The sequence below is a fragment of the Paramormyrops kingsleyae genome, chromosome 14 (assembly GCF_048594095.1).
Source record: "Paramormyrops kingsleyae isolate MSU_618 chromosome 14, PKINGS_0.4, whole genome shotgun sequence".
NCBI classification, from domain to species: domain Eukaryota; kingdom Metazoa; phylum Chordata; class Actinopteri; order Osteoglossiformes; family Mormyridae; genus Paramormyrops; species Paramormyrops kingsleyae.
Window position 1 is genome coordinate 5,885,266 of NC_132810.1, and position 22,828 is coordinate 5,908,093.

Genomic DNA, 22,828 nt, shown 5'->3' on the forward strand with positions numbered 1-22,828 from the left:
AACTTTCAGATGCACCTACTTCAGGATGTCCAAATAGTAGAATTGCACCCCCTACAGGCTATGTCGCTCCCATTGTCTGATTATTAATATTCTTATCATGTTTTAGTTATTATTCAGTATTAGTCTGAATTACGTAGGACTTGTTTTCAGTTCCCGCCATAATGAGCTTTGAAATACGCACTATTAAAAGAAAAATACCTTTAAGCTGACCTACGGTTCCTTGTATCCCGGACGGGGCGCATGAGATCCCGCATTTCTTCTCGGAGAAGCAGAAATAACCTCTTTTCGATAGGAGACGTTTCCTTGCGACTACTACAGGATGGTGAGTGTCATTAATAATTATAATGTGTGAATCAAGCTTCCAATTGAACCGGATTAAACGGATCTGCTGGAGGAAATCAATGTATGCGGCTGGCTCGCTCCCCATTTTATACAGTGTGAAGTGGAGGACGGAAGGATCCCTCTTGTTTGCACAACACGTTTTCATGGTGTGAGAATAAAGCGTGGTGGTCGCTTATTACGCACCTCCAGCTTCCCGTCCCACCCACCCCGGAGAGGGATGCTTTAACCACTTAACATGTCCATAGCAGGGGGGGGAGGGCGGTAAAAGAAAGAAGACATCGTAACTGCGGTTGTGGATGAAGGAGTGAGCGGAGAGCGCCTTTCCATTAGATCCCCGTCAGAAAGCGCAGTCTGCAGCCTTCTCACCCGTGAGAGACCGGCGCCCGGCGAAGGTCCTCCGAGCTGCAGAGCCGGAGAGGTCATCCGTCCACCATGGCTTCTGACAGTGAGTAAAGCCTCTTCCGACGTTGTTAGGAACGATTATTATTTTATCCACTCGGGGATGTGTGGTACATCCTAGGATAAAACCGTGTGGTTTCACATAACGGTGTTTTGACAATGCACGGGTTTACACACGGAAAATGAACCGCCTCTCGACCAGTTTATAGTTCAGAAACTGAACTCTTACTGAGTGTCCTCTGCCGCTGCTTCACAATGGAAGAGTAATCTTTTCGTTCATCAAAAATATGTAAAACCATTGTCACGTACAACAAGCCGATTTGTTTTATAGAGGCATGATTTGGATGTTTAACACCGATTATTAAAGGGATTGCATGCTTTCAGACATTTTTTTTCTACAATACTTTTCTAAATTCTGTATGCTACTGTGAGTATGAGGCATGAAGTAAAAACTTAACGTTTTAAATTAGCAATGCCCAAGAGGGAAATTGGGGTGGTGGTGTTCAGGCACGTTTTACAGTAAGGTAAAAAGTGCTCTTCCTGACAGGGTTTGTTGGATACCCTTCCTGAATATCCCTGCTGCCATGGTGCAGCCCGGGGGGACGCACTTCACGTGCCGTCCGTGACATTACGGGTGTCCCGGCAGCTGGGAGGATGTTTTATGTATATACATCCTTAGCTAACTTCATTACTGCCTTACTACGTTCACTTCACCTGAACTTGAGGCCTGAGTGATCTAAGGAAAATTATAGAGCGATCGCGCGTGTCTGAAACGGTGAGTGCCGGTTCAGTCATCAGGTATCCTAATCTAATGAGAGGCTTCTGCCAGTAGGGGGCCTCGGAGAGCAACCATGTAACGAGTACAAATTGATCGATGTACCTGGGTCGGCAATAGTGTTAGCGTGTCTACATGAAGCCCACTGTCTGGGGAAGTCCCAGGCCCAGGGCATGGAGGTCCGTTTGAAATAATTACCATGCCTGGGCCAAAATTATGCCTGCTGGGCCTGAGTGACATATCTGATTTTATTTTGAGGTTTGTAGGTATGTAGGTTTAGAGAGTTGACATGCCCCCTAGTTTATACACCTCTGCACAGAACTGATTTCCAGATTCCATCCTCAGAAGGTAGGTTGTTATTTTGGCCGTACAGGTTAAATTTTGTTAAGTGCCCGGGACTGTCAGTCTGCAAGCATTTCTGTGAGACTATGTGATGGTGTCTTTGGTCTCCCCGACAGCTGGAGCTGATTCAGAACATTCAATCTGATTGGACGGTAATTCAGTGGTAATACTGGGCTGTGGGTGGACTCTGACAGCATCCTTTCTTCTTAAAGGCGGAATTAGAGATTCAGTATTAATGTACCCCTCTCCGATAGAGAGCCAAATACACAGAAAAACTTCTCAAAGCGAGGGATTTAGCTTAGTTTTACACAGCTACACACTGTGTTTTAGCTCAGAGCAGAGCTCGGACTTCTTAAAGCATGGCCGGGGTTTGTCCCAGAAATCACCTGCACACAGATTCCAGTTCCCAGTGACTCCATACACGGATTCCAGTTCCCAGTGACTGGAAGCCTTGGGAAACTAAACTGGCTTCTGAGCAGAAAAATATGCAGCTTCAAATTATTACCGTCATTTGTTACAACATTTTTGCGTGAGCTTAGGACTTCCTTTCAGGTTTTCAACCTCATTTCATTTTCCCAGAGGGAATAACTGCTTAACCGAGGAGACGTGGATCTGCAGATAAATGAGAGTGAAGTAGAAATTTCGTCTGGACTGCTGGAAGTGTGATTTGTAATTTGGCAACATGTACTTCCTGTTCACACAGATTACTCGGGCCCTTCCTTCTCAGAAACCACACATCGACCCCACACTTGCTTCAGAGGCTGTTGAGTGGCACTGAGGAAAGCAGCGGTTACACATGAACCAGGAAGTCAAGGGCTTTGTGATTTTCTGACTAGTAGTGTTATGTGGGTAAGGGGTGTAGCGGAATAAAAATGTGACTTTGGAGGAGATTCACCAGCAGAGTGCATGTAGAGGTCCAGCTTCTGCGTGTGTGCGCATGTGTGTATTTGTGGGTGTGCGTCTGTGCTTCTGAAGGTACATTTAGGTGTGCTGTTTACTCAGGTGTGAGTCCTGACAGGTCCATTACCGCAGATGCCGTGCTGTGTCTTTTGAGGCGGGGACACATGAAGGACGGTTTCTGAGAGTTAGACGTCGCATTCCTAATTATTGCTTTCACGTGACGGAGCCCAGAACTGTGGGAGCGCTTGTGTCGGTCAGGCCCGGCTGTTATCTCAGCCTCTCTGTGGTTGTTTTGTCTGTAGGGGGACCAGGAAGGGAGGTGGGCTCTGTAGAGCAGGAAGCCTGTAGATTGGGCGGAGGGCGGCCGTGATCCTGCCAGCGGAGGAGGTAAGCAGAACGTCGGGGAGGCGAGGGCTTTATTCAGTTCTCAGTTCTTGAGGGGACCTCCATCCATCTAAAGCAGAGGACCAGAAAGACCAGAGAGGAGCAGCCCCACAGAGCGCCCAGCCCCGGGGGGACCGAGGGTGACTCCGTGCTTCCCAGCAAAGACCCGTGAGCCCATATTCACATGATTCTAGTTCTTAGTAACTTTATTGGAACATTTAGCTAAACTCTGCTCACTAAGGAACTCGTTTGCAGGCCCGTCTTTCCATACCACTGGAGACCCATTAAATGAATGGACTCAGCTGAACTTTGTGTTGCATTTTTCTTAAGAATACAACAGCACTTTGTCCTAGTAGTTGAACCTTTGCTTCATAATCATCTGAACTTAATAATCATCTATTTGAAGAGCTCCATCTGTTGTTAATATAGACCTTTTGTACCAGGACAGCAGTAAAGAGGTGGGTGTTGTTTTTATGGGGATCTGTTTCTTGTTCTGAAGTTTGGATGCCTAGTAGTAGACTGGAATGTTTTGTTGCCCTCTTGAGGGAGTGGGTGATGGGGAATAAGTGATTTTAAGAAAGACTTTAATCATGTTTTGTGTAATTGCTGAGGTTTGTTAAATTTACTGTCCCTGCCTGGATATTCCTTTGATCTGATTTATTTTGATTAATGGCTTAGGGCTAGAATCTATTGGTCGGAACAGTTTTTTTAACATTCCAGATGGGGGCGCTATAATGCCATTCAATGACTGTTTCCATCTGCATTTTATAGCAGACCTTGAGCAGGAGGGTGTTGGCATTATCTCGGCATGTGACATTCTCTCTTTCCTTCCTTTGTATTGGATGCGAAGGTCTGTGGGTCTGACAGCACTTGCACTCATTGCAGTGATTGGGGGGGCTGCCCAGTGTCTGGGGCTCCTGTCCCAGTGTGTCCTGCAGGGAGGGGCATCTCCTGTGTTTTTCAGCCCCTCCCAGACTCATTACCATCTGCTTCAGCTTTCAGGATTCTGTGCTGTTCGATTTGTGGGTGGGTGGGGGTTGCAGTAGTTAGTAATCTGTGTGTATTAAAATGAACGCATTCATGTGCACATACATGGGTGCCTATTTACACACGTGTGGTGGCACCTAAAGAATTAAGCGCGATTCACAATCTAAGGTATTGGAGGGTGTATTGTTTGATCGAAGTTGTGGTTAAGGCACAAGGGCGCAACGTGTCACCCGCTTCCTTTCAAAATAACTGGGCAGTGACAGGAAGAGAGCGGTGAGCAACGTAGGGAGAGATTGGCCCCCGGGGGGGACAGGGGGTGTGTTTGCCATCACCGCTGAGGCCAGCAGGTCGCAGGGGTTCAGGCTGCCACACCTGCATAGTGGTGACACATTCCACGTTATCCTGTCCAATCATGTCAGGCATGTGTCTCCATGGCAACACAGCTCCTGTTCTTTTCTTTCCCATGTGTGGGTGAAGCCACGGACGCCATGTCTGCGGAACAAGGTTTCCACGGCAACCGGCTGATCCGCAGCGCTCAGGTGTAGGGGGGGCGGCACTCATCTGTGGCGCTGGGAAAATTGTAGCTGGAGATTGCGGGGGGGGGGGTCAGCTCGGTCGTAACGTGTGAATGCCTGTGTGTGGTCCCTCACGGGACTCCACGTTCCCCTCTAGAACATTCCAGGGGTCCGGCTCGGTCGGGACCTCAGGGAAGGTGGTGACCTGAAGGTGAGTGTGAAGCAGACCCCCCCCCGGCCCTTGGCACCATGCCTGCGCTCTCTGCCAGTGTCTGACCACACCCGCTCTGCACACAGCAGAACAAACACAGAAATCCTGCCTCTCCCCTCCAAGTTCTCACTCACCCTGCGCTTGTTACCTGACATTGTATCCTGGAATCTGCAGTCAACGCCACGGGACTGCTGGTCATGTGACTGTAGTGGACGGTGCTGCCGGATCAGTATGTCGGATGTGATTATTCGTGTAAGCCTGCGTGTGGGAGCTGTCAGGTGTGGACGGGTGGTGTGACCTCCAGCCCAGAACTCACCCCAACGAGGGACTGTGTCTCTGTCAGGCATCAGACGCCTATCTGGGTTTGTTTTTCCTTTTGCCAACAACCCATGTGTCCTTGAAGTGCCTCCGTCGTCTGATTCGGGGCTAAGTAAGAGAGTCTTATCAAAGCTGGGGTAGCTGATAGAATTGGATGCTGTGATTGGTTTGCACTGGTCTGTGACTCCTGCTCTCCCTGGGGTATTTAAATGGGCGCATGCATCTTTGTCGTGTGATCGGTGAAAGCTGGTTGAGTCGTAGCCGCACCAGAAATTGCTTTGCGAACAACGATAACGGTGTCTTCAGATGCCAGTTTCTGAGTGGCCACAAGATCACTCATCTCAGACTTTGGTGGGGAGTCTGTGATTTTGGATTCTCTGGCTGAGATGGACACCGGTCGGTTCCCAGTGACGGAGCATGATGCCGACCGTCCCCCGGGCAGCTCTCATGGGGCAGGTACCTCATTTTTGCTCAGCATTAACCTGTCTGCCCGTCTCTCTTACCCAGTCACCCCCAAGGCGTCTTGCTGCTGCTGCTGGCCCTGGTCTTCCTCTTCATCGCCAGGAAGTCCTGCTTCCCCCACGTGCGTGGCCTGCCCTGCCTGGAGCTCTACAGCAGGGGGCGGGGCTCCTACAGGAAAGGCAGCATCCGCCAGGCCCTGGGTGAGTTTCAAGCCATGGGGATGGGGGGGGGGCATCTGGTTTCCATGGCTATCCCACTCCCATTACGCTGGCCCTGCCCCCAACCAGTCCCTCATTTCCCCAGGATGTCCTGCTGGTCTCCGCCTCTCTGCTGTGACTTTGTCTCCCTGTTCCTTCACAGCAGAGGACATCTCCTCTCCCTTTACACTTTATTCATCACCTTAATCCATTAGCCAGGTTTCAGACCTCTGGATTTGGGTCCCAGACTCAGCTGGTAATTCTGTTAGTCTCACGTCAGCTTAGTCACGCTGACAGATGTGTTCCTTTCCACCTTCCGATCACAGTTCCATTTTCCCACCTTGCGCTGAGGTGTCTGCCCCCCCACGGCAGCGTTTATGTAACCGGGCCACGCCCTCACGTGTGACATCACTTCCTGGAAACCACTAGCTGGCATGGTGCCGTTGGACAGACTTGCCAGGCATTGGAACAGCTTTGATGCTTCTCGCCAAGCTCTGGCCGTTTCTGAGGCTGACGTCTGGGGTCCGGGCATCACAGCCGGGGAATGTGAGAGTGGGCGTGTCCGAGCCGTCACCCAGGGAAATGGGCCACGGGAGGCGGGGCCTGTTGTGACGCCCCTGCCTGACACAGACCACTCGGGGAGCTGGAGCTCTTCCTCTGCTCTTTGTCTGACTGTGACCTGCACACTGTCACTTTAATAAGTTGGCAGTGACATGCAGACCTGTCAGTGTGTCATGTGGCCACTGGGTAAACTGTAAGCCGGAGCATGCAGTGCGTGTGTGTGTGTATGTGTGACAGAGCAGCTTGCCCCGTCTGTGCGCTCAAGGTCTCCCCTGCTCCTTCTAGAAGCCGGGGGCCTGGCGCTCGTGTCCTGCTGAGTCCTCCTCAGCCTCTGATCTCCACTGCACGCCACCATGTCAGCCCCTCGGGAGGGAGAGGGAGGCAGCGCCGGCACTGCGCTGGGCACGTGGTTCTCGCAAGTCTCCCAGGCCATTTCCTCCGCCTTCCTCAGCCTGGGCCCAGGAGGCGGTAACCCAGGAGGCCCTGGCCGCGGGTGCCAGGCTGGGGCCGGGCAGGACGCGGCCGCGGAGGAAACCGCCGCAGACGAGCTGGAGACGCAGGAAGCCATCCGCACGCGACTCGCCCAGCTGGGCCTCACCGAGGAGCAGATAGCTGACCGGCTCTCCACCATCCCGGAGGAGAAGGAGGACGTGGAGAGCCAGCTCCTGTGCCCAGAGGAGGACATGTCGGGCGCGCACTCCTCCGGTAAGGGCTGTAGTACTGGCCGCTGCTCCCTGACTGATCCCCGAACACAATTACAAGGTTCACCGCTGCTCGGCAAGTAAGACACAGGGTGGGCTGCTCTCCATCTGCCCAGGAAGGGGGGTGTCACATTCTGCTACGCCCTCGACAGCAGGTGTAGAATGCGGTCCAGTGCCTTCACTGCGCTATTCAGAGGAATTAGATAATTGATGCCAACAGGAGCGTCTGGCCCTGAGGCTGCCGGGGGTGAGAGCCTCCGGTGATTATCCTGGGGCGCCGTGTGATCAGCAGCCATGATCATACTGAGAGGAACGTGTGATCCACACACACACACACACCTGCGCCTGTTTCCCAAAGTCCCAGCTGTTCTGTCTCCTCAGGATGTGGGCTGACCCGTATTTCCTTAGTGGGCCCTCTAACTCGCTCGGTTTGGCAGAGGGCCGCCAGCATCGGATCCGAGTTCCTTCCGGAGGAAAACGAGTGCCGGCTATTGGCTGGCCTTTGCCATGGGAACAGAGCCCAGTGCTCTCTCCTGGGCCATTCGCGTTAGTCACTGAAGTGCAAGGCTTTTTCTCATCTAGCCTCCGCAGCCATAAAGGGCTCTTCTGAGCCACCCACTTCACCAGTGTCCTGCTCTAGTTGTGTATATACAGGAGGGGCTGGGGATGGTCTGTGTGTGGGGGGTGTTATTGTATTAACCTTTTCGGTGAAGTCAGATGCTCATCTGTAAAGGCCCCCACCTTTACTCTATTTTGTCATGGAGACAGAGTCGGGGCGAGTGACCTATGGTGCAGAAGATGTCCTCCTGAGGTCAGCTGGCCATGTTCTGGGGTTTCCATGGCAACACTGCTGCTGTCTTATTTTCTTTATGGTCCCTTAGATGCAGGTGCACGTATGGGCTGGAACGGATGGGCGTGGTGGGGTACAGGTCTGGGACCAGCGGGAATGCGGGTGGGGTCAGAGATAGTCCTGTAGGGGGTGTGATGACATCAGAGTGCTCAGGCGGTCATTTCAGGGTGTGGAAGAAACAGGCAGTGCAGCAAACGTGGCAGGCAGAGTGAGATCAAACCCCTGCGGGGCCACTGCAAACCATTCTGGTTATGCCCATTACATCTCACCTGTCTCTGCATTCTGTGGGAGGGTCTGAGGCCCGGCTGTTTAACCGTAGGTCTTTTCCTGTAATTCTGTTCTTTTCTGGTAGGTGGTGTTTTAAGAATGAAGTGTCTTTTCCCTCTTTCCCCCGTGTTTCCTCCTCTGTTTATATGTGTCTTTGTGTGTCCATTCGTGGCCACAGTGCACAGCTATGGAGCGGATGAGGATCGTAACACATCTTCGGACAGCGATGATGAGATGGCGAGGCGGTTTGGGGTCACCCGGGCAAGATCGTGGGGGGCCCAGAGCGGAGCGAGGAGTGCAGCTGGGCAGAGCCATAGCCCCTCTCACCTGCTGTCAAACCAGGAGGAGGGTAGTTCAGAGCCCTCAGACCATGAAGGTATTCAGAAGAAAGGGAAGTGAGTGAGAAGTGTCTGATGTGCATGAGGAGTGTCTGATGTGCGTGAGGAGTGTCTGATGTGCGTGAGGAGTGCATGAGGAGTGTCTGATGTGCGTGAGGAGTGCATGAGGAGTGTCTGATGTGCGTGAGGAGTGCACGAGGAGTGTCTGATGTGCGTGAGGAGTGCATGAGGAGTGTCTGATGTGCGTGAGGAGTGCATGAGGAGTGTCTGATGTGCGTGAGGAGTGTATCGTGCATGAGGAGTGTCTGATGTGCGTGAGGAGTGTCTGATGTGCGTGAGGAGTGTCTGATGTGTGTGAGGAGTGTGTGAGCTTGTGTGTGATCTGTGCTCTGCTATTCAGACTACAGTAGGTGGGCTGGATGGTAGTAGAGCCTGTTCTCCAGAGCAGCAGTGTGCATGCATCACCACGCACCACCCACACACCCCTCAAGTGCCCCAGGAAACATGACCACCTCCTGGTTTGCGATTGTCTCCTTCCATTAGGTCTAATGGCCAAAGTGCCCCCCTGAGGATGCCTGACATAATGTGGGCTGAGAACCGCAGGCCATCAGCAGGCGTGAGTCACCGCGGGTCGTCAGCGAGCAGAACTCCTGACCGCCGAAGTGGCCGCTCACTATACCCAGGGATCGATTGTTTTACGTGCGGAACGGTGTGTTCCGGCCCTGCCGCTTAGCACAAGGCGGGCCTGAGGGACGCCGCGTAATTCAGCTCATTGCAGCCGCTTGCTCTTACTCACTCCTTCACCCTGCCCTCCAGCTGGCCGGCAGGAGGAGCGTGTGTGTGTGTGTGTGTGTGTGTGTGTGTGTACAGAGAGATCCTGCTGTCTCTGAGGTTATTGAAGGGAACACGTACTCCTGTTGTACACATACTAGTGATTTTTCTTGTAAAATATACTCTATATTGACAATGTTATTGGGACACATCTCTTTATCACTGAATTCAGGTGTTTCATTCAGACCCATTGCCACAGGTGCAGAATCAAGCACCAAGCCATGGAGTCAATGTCTGGCTCTAAAGAGCTTGGTGAATTCAAGGGTGGTGCTGTCATAGGATCCCACCATTGCAATATGAAAGTTTGTGAAATTTCTTCCCTGCTAGATATTCCACCAAGTGGTATTATTCCAAAGTGGAAGCATGTAGGATCAACAGAATCTCAGCCATGAAGTGACAGACCATGTAAAGTAACAGAGCGGGGGGGGGTCGCCAAGTGTTGACTCAGTAACTGCAGAGTTCCAGACTTCCTCTGGCATTAACCCCAGCACAGAAACTGTGCCCTGTGGGCTTCATGGAATGGGCTTCCATGGCCGAGCAGCTGCACGCAAGCCTCACATCGCCAAGTGTAATGCCAAGCATCGGATGGAGTGGTGTAAAGCACACTGCCACTGGACTCTGGAGCAGTGGAAACGTGTTCTGCGGAGTGAGGAATCACGCTTATCTGTCTGGGGGTCTACGAGTGCAGGTTTGAGGAGAATGCCATCAAACACCTTTGGGATGAACTAGAGTGGAGATTGAGAGCCAGTCCTTCACGTCCAACGTCAGTGCCTGACCTCACACTTGCTCATAGACAGACACACCCCACAGTCCTATAGAAAGCCTTCTCAGAAGAGTGGCGGCTGTTATAGCTGCAAAGGGGGGTAAACTCTACATTGATGCCTATGGATTTAGAGTGTGATGTCATAAAAGTTCCTGTAGGTGTAACGGCCAGGTGTCCCAGTACTTTTGTCCTTGTAGCGTTTGATGTATTGATGATTCTGTAAGTATCCTGTGCAGTGATGGCCTGCTTCTTGTTTCCAGTCGGACTGAACTCGGTGCCGTGGTAACGGCCTCTCTCCCCTCTTCCTGCAGATGACAACAGACTCAGCAGGCTGAGCTTCCAGGATGCCGGGGCTAAGACGGAGCATGACGGGGCCTCCTTGGGCTCCCGGGACGCCACAGAGGGGCTCAAGCCAAGACCATGCGATGCCTCTGCAGATTCTGAGGGTAGCCCGGCCCCTGGCTTCGACACACAGGCCGCCGACGGCAGCCCGGATATGGAGATGGCGCTGGACAACCAGGACTGCGATGACAATAATGCTGCCACAGACAGCTCCACCTGGAGCCCTGAGGTACTGCGGTTGTGCGGGGGCTCAAGCTAAAATGATCTACATGATGTGGGTGCTGGGCCAGTGTCCTCTGCCTTAAAGTACCCAAGTCACATGAATATTAATGCGATTAAGGGGAAAATACAAATATGTAAACACTGCTGCTGGTCTGAGAGTGTTGTGGAGAGTGTCTAGTGGTTGCTGTCCATGCTAATGTGCCACGGTCAGTTGTCAGCACACTTGGAATGAGCGAGGGGCGTGGGCAGGAGGGGGCGGAGGCCGGCTGGGTGCTGGCAAGGACAGCTCTGGGGAACACGGTACAGTCTGGGGTCTGTTCTCACCACAGCCTGTGTGTGTGCGTGCGTGTGAGTGTCTGTGGAGCATCCCACGCGTGTGAACATATGACCTGGCTCTCCTGCCAAAACACTGACATACTGACTGAATCAAAAGGGGGACTGCAGAGCACTGACTGCGTAATGCAGGGATCTGCACAACACTAGGAATGCTAGAAAGTGTGTATCCTCCCCAGGAGCAGACCGGGGGGGAGGGGCCGGCCGGGACCCCGCCTCCCAGCAGCCACCAGCCCATCTCCAAGTGTGGCGACCTCATCGTCATCCTGGAGTACAAGGCGTTGCCGCGGAGGCTGCTGGTCACCGTGGTGACGGCGCGGGACATCCCAGACAAGGAGCGTAGCGGCGTCGACTCCTGGCAGGTGCACGCCGTGCTGCTGCCGTCTAAGAAGCAGCGGCACAAAACGGGCGTGCAGCGGGGACCGACGCCCCTCTTCGGGGAGACCTTCCGCTTCTCGCAGCTGGAGCCGGCCGAGCTGCGCAGCTGCGCCCTGCGCTTCCGCCTCTACGCAGCGGGGAGGATGGTGCGCGAGCGCATGATGGGCGAGACGCTGTTCTACTTGAAGGACTTGACCCTGGAGGCCGAGATGGAGTCCTGCTTAATGCTGGCACCCCGGAGCAACATGAAGGTGAGCCAGCAGCTGCAGACAGCGTATCTGTGCAGCTGCAGCTGCAGACACGGGGGGCTGTGAAGTACAGACAGTGCCACACATGGCGAGCCGTGGTACTGCATGTATCACAGCCAGGTACACTATATGGACAAAAGTACTGGAACAACTGGCCATTACACCTACAGGAACCTTTATGACATTCCATTCTGAATCCACAGGCATTAATATATGTTGGTCCACTCCTTCACAGCTATAACATCTGCCACTCTTCTGGGAAGGCTTCCCACAAGATTTTGGAGTCTGTGGGAATTTTTGCCCATTCATCCAGAAGAGCATTTGTGAGGTCAGGCACTGATGTTGGATGTGAAGGCCTGCCTCGCAATCTCCACTCTAGTTCCTCCCAAAGGTGTTTGATGGGGTTGAGGTCAGGGCTCTGTGTGGACCAGTGAAGTTTTTCCACACCAAGCTCACCCAATCGTTATAGACCTTGCTTTGTGCACTGGGGCACAGTCGTGCTGGGATAGAAAAGGGCCGCCTTCCCCAAAATGTTCCCACCAAGTTCAAAGCATAGAATTGTCCAAAATATCTTGGCATGCTGAAGCATTAAGAGTCCCCTTCACTGGAACTAAGGGGCCAATCAAACCCCAGATAAACAACCCCATACCATTATCCCTCCTCCACCAAACTTAACAGTTGGCACAATGCAGTCAGGCAGGTAACGTTCTCCTAGCATCTGCCAAACCCAGACTCATCCATCAGACTGCCAGAAAGATAAGCGTGATTCCTCACTCCACAGAACACATTTCCACTGCTCCAGAGTCCAGTGGCAGTGTGCTTTACACCACTCCATCCGATGCTTGGCATTACACTTGGTGATGTGAGGCTTGCGTGCAGCTGCTCGGCCATGGAAGCCCATTCCATGAAGCCCACAGGGCACAGTTTCTGTGCTGGGGTTAATGCCAGAGGAAGTCTGGAACTCTGCAGTTACTGAGTCAACAGAGTGTTGGCGACTTTTATGCACTATGTGCCTCAACACTTGGCGACCCCCCCCCCCCCCCGCTCTGTTACTTTACATGGTCTGTCACTTAATGGCTGAGATTCTGTTGATCCTACACGCTTCCACTTTGTAATAATACCACTTACAGTTGACCGTGGAATATCTAGCAAGGAATGAATTTCACAAACTTACTTATTGCAATGGTGGCATCCTATGACGGCACCACATTTAAATTCATTGAGCTCTTCAGAATGACTCATTCTTTCACAAATGTTTGTAAACCTGACTGCATGGCTAGGTGCTTGATTTTATATAAATGTGGCAACTGGTCTGAATGAAACACCTGAATTCAGTGATTAAGAGGTGTGTCCCAGTACTTTTGTCCATATAGTGTATCAGTGCAGTACTGACGGTATTAGACACAGAAAGCTGTACTGACGTCAGGCAGCTGTAATACTGACAGTGTGAATCAGAGCAAACTTGGCAGCACTGACAGTATCAATCAAGGTGAACTCTACAGTATTGACTATCAGACACAGTAAACTGGGCAGCACTAACTGTATCAACACCCAACACTGTGTGACCCAGTTTAGCGGGCTGTTTGTCTGTTTACCCATCTGCTTGCCCTCCCTCAGGGTGCCGATTCCCAGCTCAGCCTCTCGGCCGTCTCCCAGAGCGACAGTACCTCGTCCACACAGTCCCTGTCCCACGGCGGCGTCCCCGAGCTGCTGATCGGCCTGGCTTACAGTCCCACCACCGGCCGCCTGTCCGTGGAGCTGGTCAAGGGAAGTCACTTCCGCAACCTGGCCGTCAACCGGCCTCCTGGTGAGACTCGTGCTGCCGTCCGCCCACGCGCTCGCACGTCCACATGCAGGCGGACTTATACTCCCACACGCACACAGAACCAAGGTCCCCCCAAACGCGCACAAACACTGTTAATCTTTTACTAGCAGCCCCCCTCCCCCGCTCAGAGACCGCGTGCCCAGCAGCTGTTGCTGATGTCATGCCAGGGCCATACCTGGCCAACACAGAGATGTTTGAACCTGCAGTGATTATCTGCTATCCCTCCTCCTACAGCAAAGATAACCCTCGACTGTGAACACTGCAAACAGCACACCTGGCATATGACCGCATCACACTTAGCTGTCATAAGGCTTCCAGCTGTGGATTTTGTTGCATTGTCTTTGTTGTGACGTCTCACGCTCTCTTTGAAACTCCTTCCTTCACCCAGAGAGGGGTGTGTTAAGGCGTCTTTATCCCAAGTCGCCCCCCAGAATGGCTGGAGTGGGAGATGGGGAGCTGGCAGTCCGTGTGATCTCAGCTGTGATTATGCTCTCGATGTGCCGATTTGACCTGTGATTACGCTCCTACATGAAAACAGTGCGGCGAACGGGGTGTCTGTGCGCTAAGATCGGCGGCATATGAGATGCTCGGTGTATTTTTGTGATCACAGAACATCTCTGTGAGAAATAGGCAGACAAAGCCTGTCTCACGGCGGTATGGATAGGGGGAGACTGGGCCCAATCCGGGGGAGGAAACATCATTTAAAAATACTAATAACATGTACAACCGCGGAAAAAATTAAGAGACCACTCTATGTTTTAAACTAATCTGCATTTTTAAATCCTGGTTTAATCATGGTTCTGCTGGCAAAGGGCCTCCCAAGTAAAGCTGCCTAGCTCACATAGATACACCTCCCCACCAGACACCTACGGCAAGCTGACCCTGCTGGATTCGGCGGGCCAGGAGATGTCCCGCTGCAAGACCTCCCTTCGCCGGGGGCAGCCGCACCCCGTGTACAAGGAGACCTTCATCTTCCAGGTGGCGCTCTTTCAGCTGTCCGACGTCACGCTGCTGGTGTCCATCTACAGCCAACGCAGCATGAAGCGCAAGGAGATGGTGGGATGGGTGTCCCTGGGCCACAGCTCCAGCGGTGAGGAGGAGCGGCTGCACTGGCAGGACATGCGCGAGTCGCAGGGCGAGCAGGTCTGCCGCTGGCACGTCCTGCTGGAGTCCTAGAGCTCCCCCTGCAGGCTCCCCTTCACACGATGGAGTGACGGGGCCCCTTGATGTGAGAAGCAGATGAACTCTGTACACTAACATCGCTGCGACTTGGCAGCGGAGACGCTTTCCCCCACCTGCCCATTTGGACGAGGTCCTGCTGACCTTCCCCCACATCCGTGCTCCATTCGGGGGGTGGGGGGGCATTCAGCTCCCATCTGCTCCACGCTTAAAGGAAACCGTTCATTCATAGCCACAAGAAGACCATTCAGCTGCAGCCCTAGGACATGATGTCGAGCTGTTCGCATCCAAGCTGGTGTTCGCACTTAGGCTCCTCAGGTCACCCTGCCGACCTTTACCCCTGACCTTTGAACTCTTCGTTTCCTGTTTATGGACAGTGGAAGATGCAGTTCTATGTATACACTGTATCAATGTATTCTGTGTATATATGTATCATTTAGCATTTCAGTATTTCACTCTTGTTTTTAACCCTCTGATACTGAGAGGCTGTAACAGCGGTCATGCTTTTAGCGAGCCTGTGCTTACGGATGCTGACGTCGAGGCTCAATCACAAGTCTCAGCCGCGATGGGCTAAGCCTCTCATCACCGAGAGATCCATCGACGGTGGCTGTCGGCTTTTACAGGGCTGTGGGTCTGTAGAAATCTTCTTCCTTCAGTTCCTCTTGACTTCCACTTCATGTGAGCAGGCAGAGCCTGGAACTGGAATAAGTATAAGTGGTTTTAAAGTTTGATTATTATTTTTTTTCGGATGATCATTTGGCAGATACTGGCTGACCTTAGTGTCCCTGCTGGGTAAATGGGCTGTTTACTGTGAGACGTGAGACATTACCACCCTGGTGTAATATCAGTCTTGGTTAGGTCACAAAGGGCTCTTTCTTAGAATCCCCTGTGTTCACAGACTTCAGTCACACAGAGAACGGTGATGTCTGTAATAATTAAATAATCACTCCGCAGAATACTGTCTGTGCTGTCGTACTACATCTTTCAAGACACAAGACTCACGTGTGCATGCCTCTCATCACCCTAGATATTTCTATTTTTGAACCTGAAATTTTAACATGTAAAGATTTTCTATAGCATGTCTATTTTCAAGCTTTAAGGTGGCAAATGAGAAATGCCTTTGAATAAGTAAGTGTGTAATGAGATTGACTTTAATCCACTGATGCCAGCATGTACTGTCAATCACAGTTTTGCTTCATGTAAGAATGCAAGTGTGTGTGTGTAACTTCAGTGCCTGTGCTGTGCATGTGAATCAGCAAGGCTGGCTGTGTTTTGTAAGTACTGTCATTCTTTCAATAAACAGTTCCAAACAACTGAACCCTATCACTGCCTTTGTCCTTTGGCAAGTCCTGTTATGGCTCAGAGTAAAATCATTGTATGATTTTTACATGGCCCTTGGTTGATGTGGCATAATAGTTTTAAAGGTTGTCTGTAGCAGGAAATTTGCAGGAAGTTTTCAGATGACCATTTGGGGAGGTGGTGGTGGGGAGGGAATGCGATCAAAGATCTGTTCAGTGATTAAGAATGGATCTCTACGAATAGACTGATGACGTGTCATAATTTAGTCATTTAACCTCACTATAACCACGATTTTTTTTAAGTCCTGATAATTTACACATTGATTTATAAATTAAAGCTAAAATGTTAGAAATGTCGATTTCAAAAGTAACACAATAAATCCCACAGATTCTGCGTCCAATTAGACGTTTTTATCTTCGCCGCTAGACGTCTTATCTTATAACGGGAGGTATCTAACCTTGCGAATAAAAAGATTTCGAAACCCAGCACCGGCTATAGAGGCTACTAAAATGACGGCGCGTCATCATCGCCTAGCGACTCTCCTAGCAACAAGAAACATCTGCTTCTCCGAGGACCAATAAGGTTGCAGAAAGCGCCGTGGTGTTTCTTGTTGCACAAAAACGGGATATTTTAAGACATACGAGTGATGCGCGTCCCGATGAGATTATTAAGGCAGCGGTACAGCGGCCACTCGGAACTGCAGGGATAATTGATATAAAAAGAAACGGGATTCATGTCAAAGCGACGAATGCCAAAATACACCAAGACACCGCACCACAGGAAGATCGTTTTACATCTTAATACGTCTCGCAAGCCCTCTGCCTTGGACCAAAAAGTGAACTGCTATTAAAAGGTGGGAATGTTCTTTATATTTACGTTGTGCATTGATAGCATTGTCGTATTTAATATGACATGTATGATGTACTGCAAAATGTGTTTTATAGGGGTCATTAATACATTAAATTGTGTATTTTATTCGGATTTTCCCTATTAAAATACAGTGTTAAGTAAAAGTTATATAAAGCACAATATAAATTCTTAATGTATACCAGGGTCTTAATAACATTTTAGTCGCGCCGTAATTCGCCTCTATTAGCCACTGTTCATTTGCTTTAAAATGTTAATGTCCATTAAAGGTTAGTATATCAATAATTAGGAGAGATGATTATCTTTTGCGTGAATGCCCGCACTTCCTCTCAATATGCCTCCCAGAAAACAGTTTAAATATCGTAAATTTGACAGGCAGTTAAGCGTTACTTGTTCACCCTGCTCGCCAGTCATAAGTACACGCTTACATAAACGCAGCGGTTCCCTAAAGCCGGGAAATTGCAAACAATGATACTGAGATCCGACGTAACCAAAATCTCCCAGGACCATCGCTGTCAATTAAGAAACTGCGGCGTTCAAGTAACGATTCCCACGGCGCGGCGTGTTCAGCGAGTGCCACCGACCCTTCGCTTCGGAAGTCAGCGATAACACGCTTTCCTCAAGGTCCAATTTCCGTCGCTCTTTTGTATGAAAAAGGCTGCTGATAGGGGAAGGAGAGAGAACGCGATCTTGAGTCGTTCTGGTAGGCGTGCGATTGGCTTCGTGTGTTTGTCTTGAGGGGGAGGGATGAGATCTCTGCTACTTGGCCTTGGGATGGGATAATGTAGCGCGTCGTTTACTCGCTCCCTCAGGGGGAACACGATATCAGCTTAATACCGGTGCCAAGACCGCAAACAGCAGAAGGCGGAGAGGATCACAGTGCAGTTTAGTTTCATTCAAGTTGCAGGTTACCGAAAGAGCACCCGTGTTTCCGAAGTATACGTCACCCCATAGTGAAAAACGAATTGCCCAATGGCAGCCAGGACATTTATTTAACACTCCGGTCGTAAGTTTTGAGCTCTAGCCCGGCTCCTAATCATCTGTCTCCCACAGTGGTGTTTGACGGAAATGTATGAAGGCCAGGGGACACAACAGAGGATCGGGACCCCAGGCAGAGAGTACGTCTGTGGCTGATTTCTCTCTCCATCAGGTATCCGCCCACGCACTACAGGTGCCTTTGAGATTTCATGCGGTTAGTGCGATTAACCGAAATTTCGCTGTTTTCCCCCGACATTTAAATAGGCAAACTGATCTTCTGCTTGAAGTTAAAATTCGATGTTATTTCCTCCGGGTTAGGTATGCTAGTTCATCCACTTTCCATTTCCAAAAGGCAGGTATGCAACACAGTTTGACCAGAAATACGGGTTAAAAGAGCCACAATGACAATAATCCATTACTCCACGCAAATACGGCGCACAACATACACTCACATGCGGACGCCATGCGAACGACACGTGGTGCAATATTACCTTGTATGACTGTATCACAGATATTCTATGACAATAATACTAACATTTCATTTGTCCTCAGTAGCGTGTCGTATCCACCTCCAATATGGAAGAGATGTCGACATAATCACATAGCTGAGAGGAATAAATTACAAAGTCATTAAATAAAAATGTAACGTCCACATCTTAAATGTATGTACAGTATAAATAATATTGTACTAATTATTGTTTTGCTATAATATGCAATCATAACATTTTAAAAAGGTTTAAAAACAAACATTTAAACATAAGTCCTTTCTCCTTTATCCAACTAATCCCTGACAAATTTTTAAGAGTTAACATGTCGATTAAAATATATTCATATAGAAATTCAGTTGTCAGTATTTCATTGTATGCTCATAGTCAGGGGCGTTTTTAGAAATGAATGGCAAACTATTCATGACTTAAGCCAGTAAATACACATTTATTCGGAGGGGGGTTAAAAAAGCATTTGAGGTGGCCTAAAGCACCCCTAAAACAGGCTTAATGACGCCCCTGCTCTTAAACTTCAAAACTGAGCTGGAACCGAACAGAGCTGAAGGAACAGAGATGGCTGAGCACCACTTGCGGTTTGTACAGCCAATCCATCTCATGCCTCCTCTTCTTATGCAGCTGATTCCTTCTGACAGCAACCAAATCGACCGACGACGTCGAAGGTTGCGTACTTCAAGAGGAAGTATGCGGAAGAGGAAGACTTACATAGGGATTTTCATGAATACTTTCAGCAAGTAAGTATACAAGGGGCTCTTCTCCCTCGCACAGTGAGTGATAATTAACCACTATGAACCTGAAATAACGTTGGCGGCATGTTTCACACTGCACCCACCCCCCCACCCCACCCAGCACCTGATACTGCCAGAGGATCGGCACTGCATTCTCCAGCTGTCCCTGGAGAAGCTTAGGTTCCTTGAAGACCCAGAGATCTACCTGCGGCGGTCCGTGCTCATCAACAACCTGCTGCGGAAACTGCACCGGGAAGAGGGGCGGGCCGAGGAGGGGGGGGCTGGGCCCTGTACTTGGGACTCTCCTCAGAGGCAGCACTACCCTGATGCAAAGAGGCTGAAGGCAGTGGTGGCAGACTGCTGCACCCAGGTCTTTGCCTACGGTGAGGTACCGCGGTACCATGTAGTGCCAGGCTGCCTCTATGGGCACCCGCCTGACTGCAATGCCCAGGTTCTGATCTACAAACTGGGTGACAATGGATGAGCAGGTGCCCAGTGTATGGTTAAAAAAAAACAGAACCGTGCGTGTTCAACAATGACCAACGGCCAGAGATACAAATTGCCGCAGTGTGGGCTGCCTTCACTGAGCGCTTGTGCCATCAGTCTCCTGCTTTCAAAATGGAAACCACAACCTGTCAAGACGTTTTGACAAGCTCAGCACTTAGTGAGAGTACAGATCAAGGGCTGGGTTTAGAGAGCACCTCTGTACTTCACTGCTACAGCACACTGGCATCATGAACAACAACTGTTGGCAGGCCTGCTTCACAGTCACTGCTAATGCAAATCCAGGATTGCAGCTGGGGCTGCAGCTGCAGTTTCAGGGATATATATATATACATACATATATATATATGTCTATATATTTTTGTCAACATAGCTATTCTGACCATGCATATATTTTACTAAAATGACTTTTAAAATTGTGTAAAATTGCAAGTTTACCTTAGCTTTAAAACAAAGTGCAGGGGCTATGTACTGTGGCCTGTCATGCGTTTTTTTGTATAGATTTCTTTGTATATTTACTACAGCAAGAGTTTTAATTGAAAAATGAACATCCTGACCCCTGGCGGCATATGTGAAACGATACATTAATTTAGAAGTGAATATGATCAGGTTTGCATGTTTGTTACCTTGTGGTGGTTATCATTTAATATCTGTTGTTCATGCGTTGGAAGGAACTAGGGAGTGTGAAGCAGTTTGTGCCCGAAACGAGATCCAGACAGATACACAATTTATTTTCCACTGGTAATCATTCTTGTGTGCGTTTGATGCAACTTTATTTGGAAAGGGCTCGATGTTGCCCTCTATTGGCTTGGCGTCACTGAACAAGGAGAATGTTACACATAAGACGCCTTCAAAGTGGGCGTCCCAGCAACTTTTGATATTAACCGTTTAATTTGTTCATACGTGTATCTGTGTGATCGTTATGTTGTCTGCTGTCCTAAAGTCAAACTCAGAATCATCAGAAAAATGTCATATTTGCGAGATCTGTGGCGTTTTTTTCCACAATTAAAAAAATTGAAACGCTCCGGATCGTACTACTTTCCCAGGCTGTATACGATACCTTATCGGCGCATCTCGGTGACTCGTCGGTAGAATTGCGTTTGCATAACTGCAGATTAGCTTTGTCGGCTGGATAACGCTTGCCAGCTTAATGTTTAGTTAAACGTGGGACCGATTGCATTAAGATATGTATTAAACGTGTCCGATTACTCAGAGCCGCCTCCTATATTTATAGTTACCAGAAGGCTATGAGCTGAATATTAAAAAAATGTCTCAATCGGAGTGTTTTCTTGGCAGGCAGTTGATGTCACCTGTTTTGTTTACAATAGTAGACTTAATATTGTCGATTGACCATCTTTGGCTTCGCACCTCTGCCTCTCTCTTAATCCCAGGCCTATTTTACGACCCAATCTGGAGACTGATTCTAACTGACCTTTAATGCGACCTTAAGCTGTCATTGTAAGCCTAAAGCTATCTTTGAGGTTCTTGTTTCTGCACTGTCGACACAAACAACGCGAATTCAGCCGTCTCGCAAAGTTTAAAACTGAGTGATATTAAAATCATGCATTTATTGCTATTTGGTTTACGCAGCCTGTCTGTTTTTGTGGAGCTTTTATTTTTGTGGAAAATGTTGGTCTTGAATAAATGCTCGAAGGTAGGTTAATATGATGTGCCACATAAGAGAAACGCTTTGACAGAGACGGATTTTTTTTGTTGAGGGCTTAAAGGCATGATCTTTACCTGTTAAAATGTAATACTGTAGCGCCGGAGCCGCTAACCTTTCCACAGTGTTATTTGCATTTCCCATCATGCAAAGCAGCACTCCTTGTATTTCATTTATGCCTAAATAGTGGCCCACCGTGAGGGTGTGCGGTTCAGTTAGAACAGGGTACAATTCATTGGGAAGATTTGTTGTCTTAGAAGCAGTGTGATAATCGGGCTGTTTTCGTAATTATAATAATACCAGATTACAAAAAAATAATTGAAGTACATGGCCGTGTTTTTTGCTTTACCTTCCTGACGCTATACTATTAATGTTGTATTTAAATATTTGAAAATTAACGTTATTTACAGATGTACAGTGTTTGTACGATATTACTTCTCTATTTTGATATTAAAGAATATTCCATGTCAGTTTTCCTAAATGACAAGTAGAACTGGTACAAAATTATAAAGACAATTTTAAAATTGAAGGGTTAATGTCTACATAATTTAGTACAGCAAAAAATATTTTCGAGAAAATGGGCATATTCTTCACTTAATTTTGTTGCCAAATGTTAGAGAAGTAGCATCAATGATCTGCCTTATTTTTCTGAGATGAGCTCTATAAAATAAAATTGAATGTTCACACCGACTACGTGTGTTTTTTTTATACTACACTTAATGGAAATATGATTTTTTTTTAAAACACCAAGGCAACAATGGGATGGAAATAATCCAGTGAAAATACCTATTCAATACCCTGAGAAGAGAATAGTAAATCACATGTAAATGTAGAAGTGTAATACTATTCGGTGAAACGGTTAATAAGAAGTGAGCTACCACTCTCATGCAGATAGAATTACGATTTTCATTCTGTCAGGAATAGACCACATGATGGAGCACGTTATGGATGGGAATGTTTGGAGATAAAATCATATTTAATAACCCTAATTAAAGCTTTAAATTGTGAATATTTGGGGAGATGTTTTATGTCCACGCAGTGATATCAAACCCAGAGGCGCAGGAATCGGGGGTGGGGCGTGTACCCCCCAATATTTAATTTCCCCCCAATAAATAGACCTTTATTATTTAAGTTATTAAGTTATATTCACCTACCAATGTCAAACTCTCTCCTACACCGCCGATCAAGCACTCCAATCTGGAGGATGATTCTTCCACTGATGTTTAAAAATGCTCATGCTTTTCCGGGTTTTAACTCTGGGGGGAACCATTGTCCAAACAGTACTTCATCCTAGCTCTGGCGTAGAACTATTACCTTACACGCGTGTTGCAGAATTGTTCTTGCGATTTACGTTTCAAAACTGCACAAAATACATAGAATAACAGATAATGGCCATTGTGCTGATGAAGATATGGCTTCTATTGAAAAAAATAGATTGTAAAATGGATGACACGAAATAATGTGTCAAACCGAACATGTCACATCAATTAAGTAAATTTTAGTACAATGCAAACGCGTTAACCGGATATGTGAAACTGCTGCTGAATGATATTACGTTCTGATAAATTTAAAGACTGTAAATTGCCGGGACCAGTGTCCCAGACTACGGGCGCGTT

At 48.9% G+C, this 22,828-nt stretch overlaps 2 protein-coding genes across 11 annotated transcripts; both read left to right on the forward strand.

The window, feature by feature from the left end:
- Positions 1–428: 428 nt before the first annotated feature.
- Positions 429–15,988, forward strand: LOC111851062 (synaptotagmin-16). Of its 8 annotated transcripts, none has more exons than XM_072699143.1 (10): positions 429–787; positions 3,061–3,145; positions 3,219–3,600; positions 5,681–5,835; positions 6,679–7,098; positions 8,390–8,587; positions 10,455–10,714; positions 11,220–11,669; positions 13,284–13,473; positions 14,354–15,988. In XM_072699143.1, the coding sequence occupies exons 5-10, from the start codon at positions 6,747–6,749 to the stop codon at positions 14,665–14,667; spliced, it is 1,764 nt and encodes a 587-aa protein (XP_072555244.1). In that variant the 5' UTR covers positions 429–787; positions 3,061–3,145; positions 3,219–3,600; positions 5,681–5,835; positions 6,679–6,746; the 3' UTR covers positions 14,668–15,988. The 8 variants fall into 8 exon arrangements, with proteins under 8 accessions (XP_072555244.1, XP_072555246.1, XP_072555241.1 ...); XM_072699145.1 differs by having other exon boundaries at positions 3,222–3,600; XM_072699140.1 differs by having other exon boundaries at positions 3,061–3,600.
- Positions 15,989–16,551: 563 nt separating this feature from the next.
- On the forward strand, positions 16,552–21,902 carry LOC111851023 (SERTA domain-containing protein 4-like). 3 transcript variants are annotated; one of them, XM_023825500.2, is made up of 4 exons: positions 16,552–16,822; positions 17,890–18,028; positions 18,953–19,051; positions 19,167–21,902. In XM_023825500.2, exons 2-4 carry the CDS (start codon positions 17,909–17,911, stop codon positions 19,527–19,529), a joined length of 582 nt encoding a protein of 193 aa, XP_023681268.1. In that variant the 5' UTR covers positions 16,552–16,822; positions 17,890–17,908; the 3' UTR covers positions 19,530–21,902. The 3 variants fall into 3 exon arrangements, 2 of the variants coding, with proteins under 2 accessions (XP_023681268.1, XP_072555248.1); XM_072699147.1 differs by having other exon boundaries at positions 17,890–17,986; XR_002839924.2 differs by having other exon boundaries at positions 16,555–16,822; positions 17,890–17,986; positions 18,936–19,051.
- Positions 21,903–22,828: the final 926 nt, after the last annotated feature.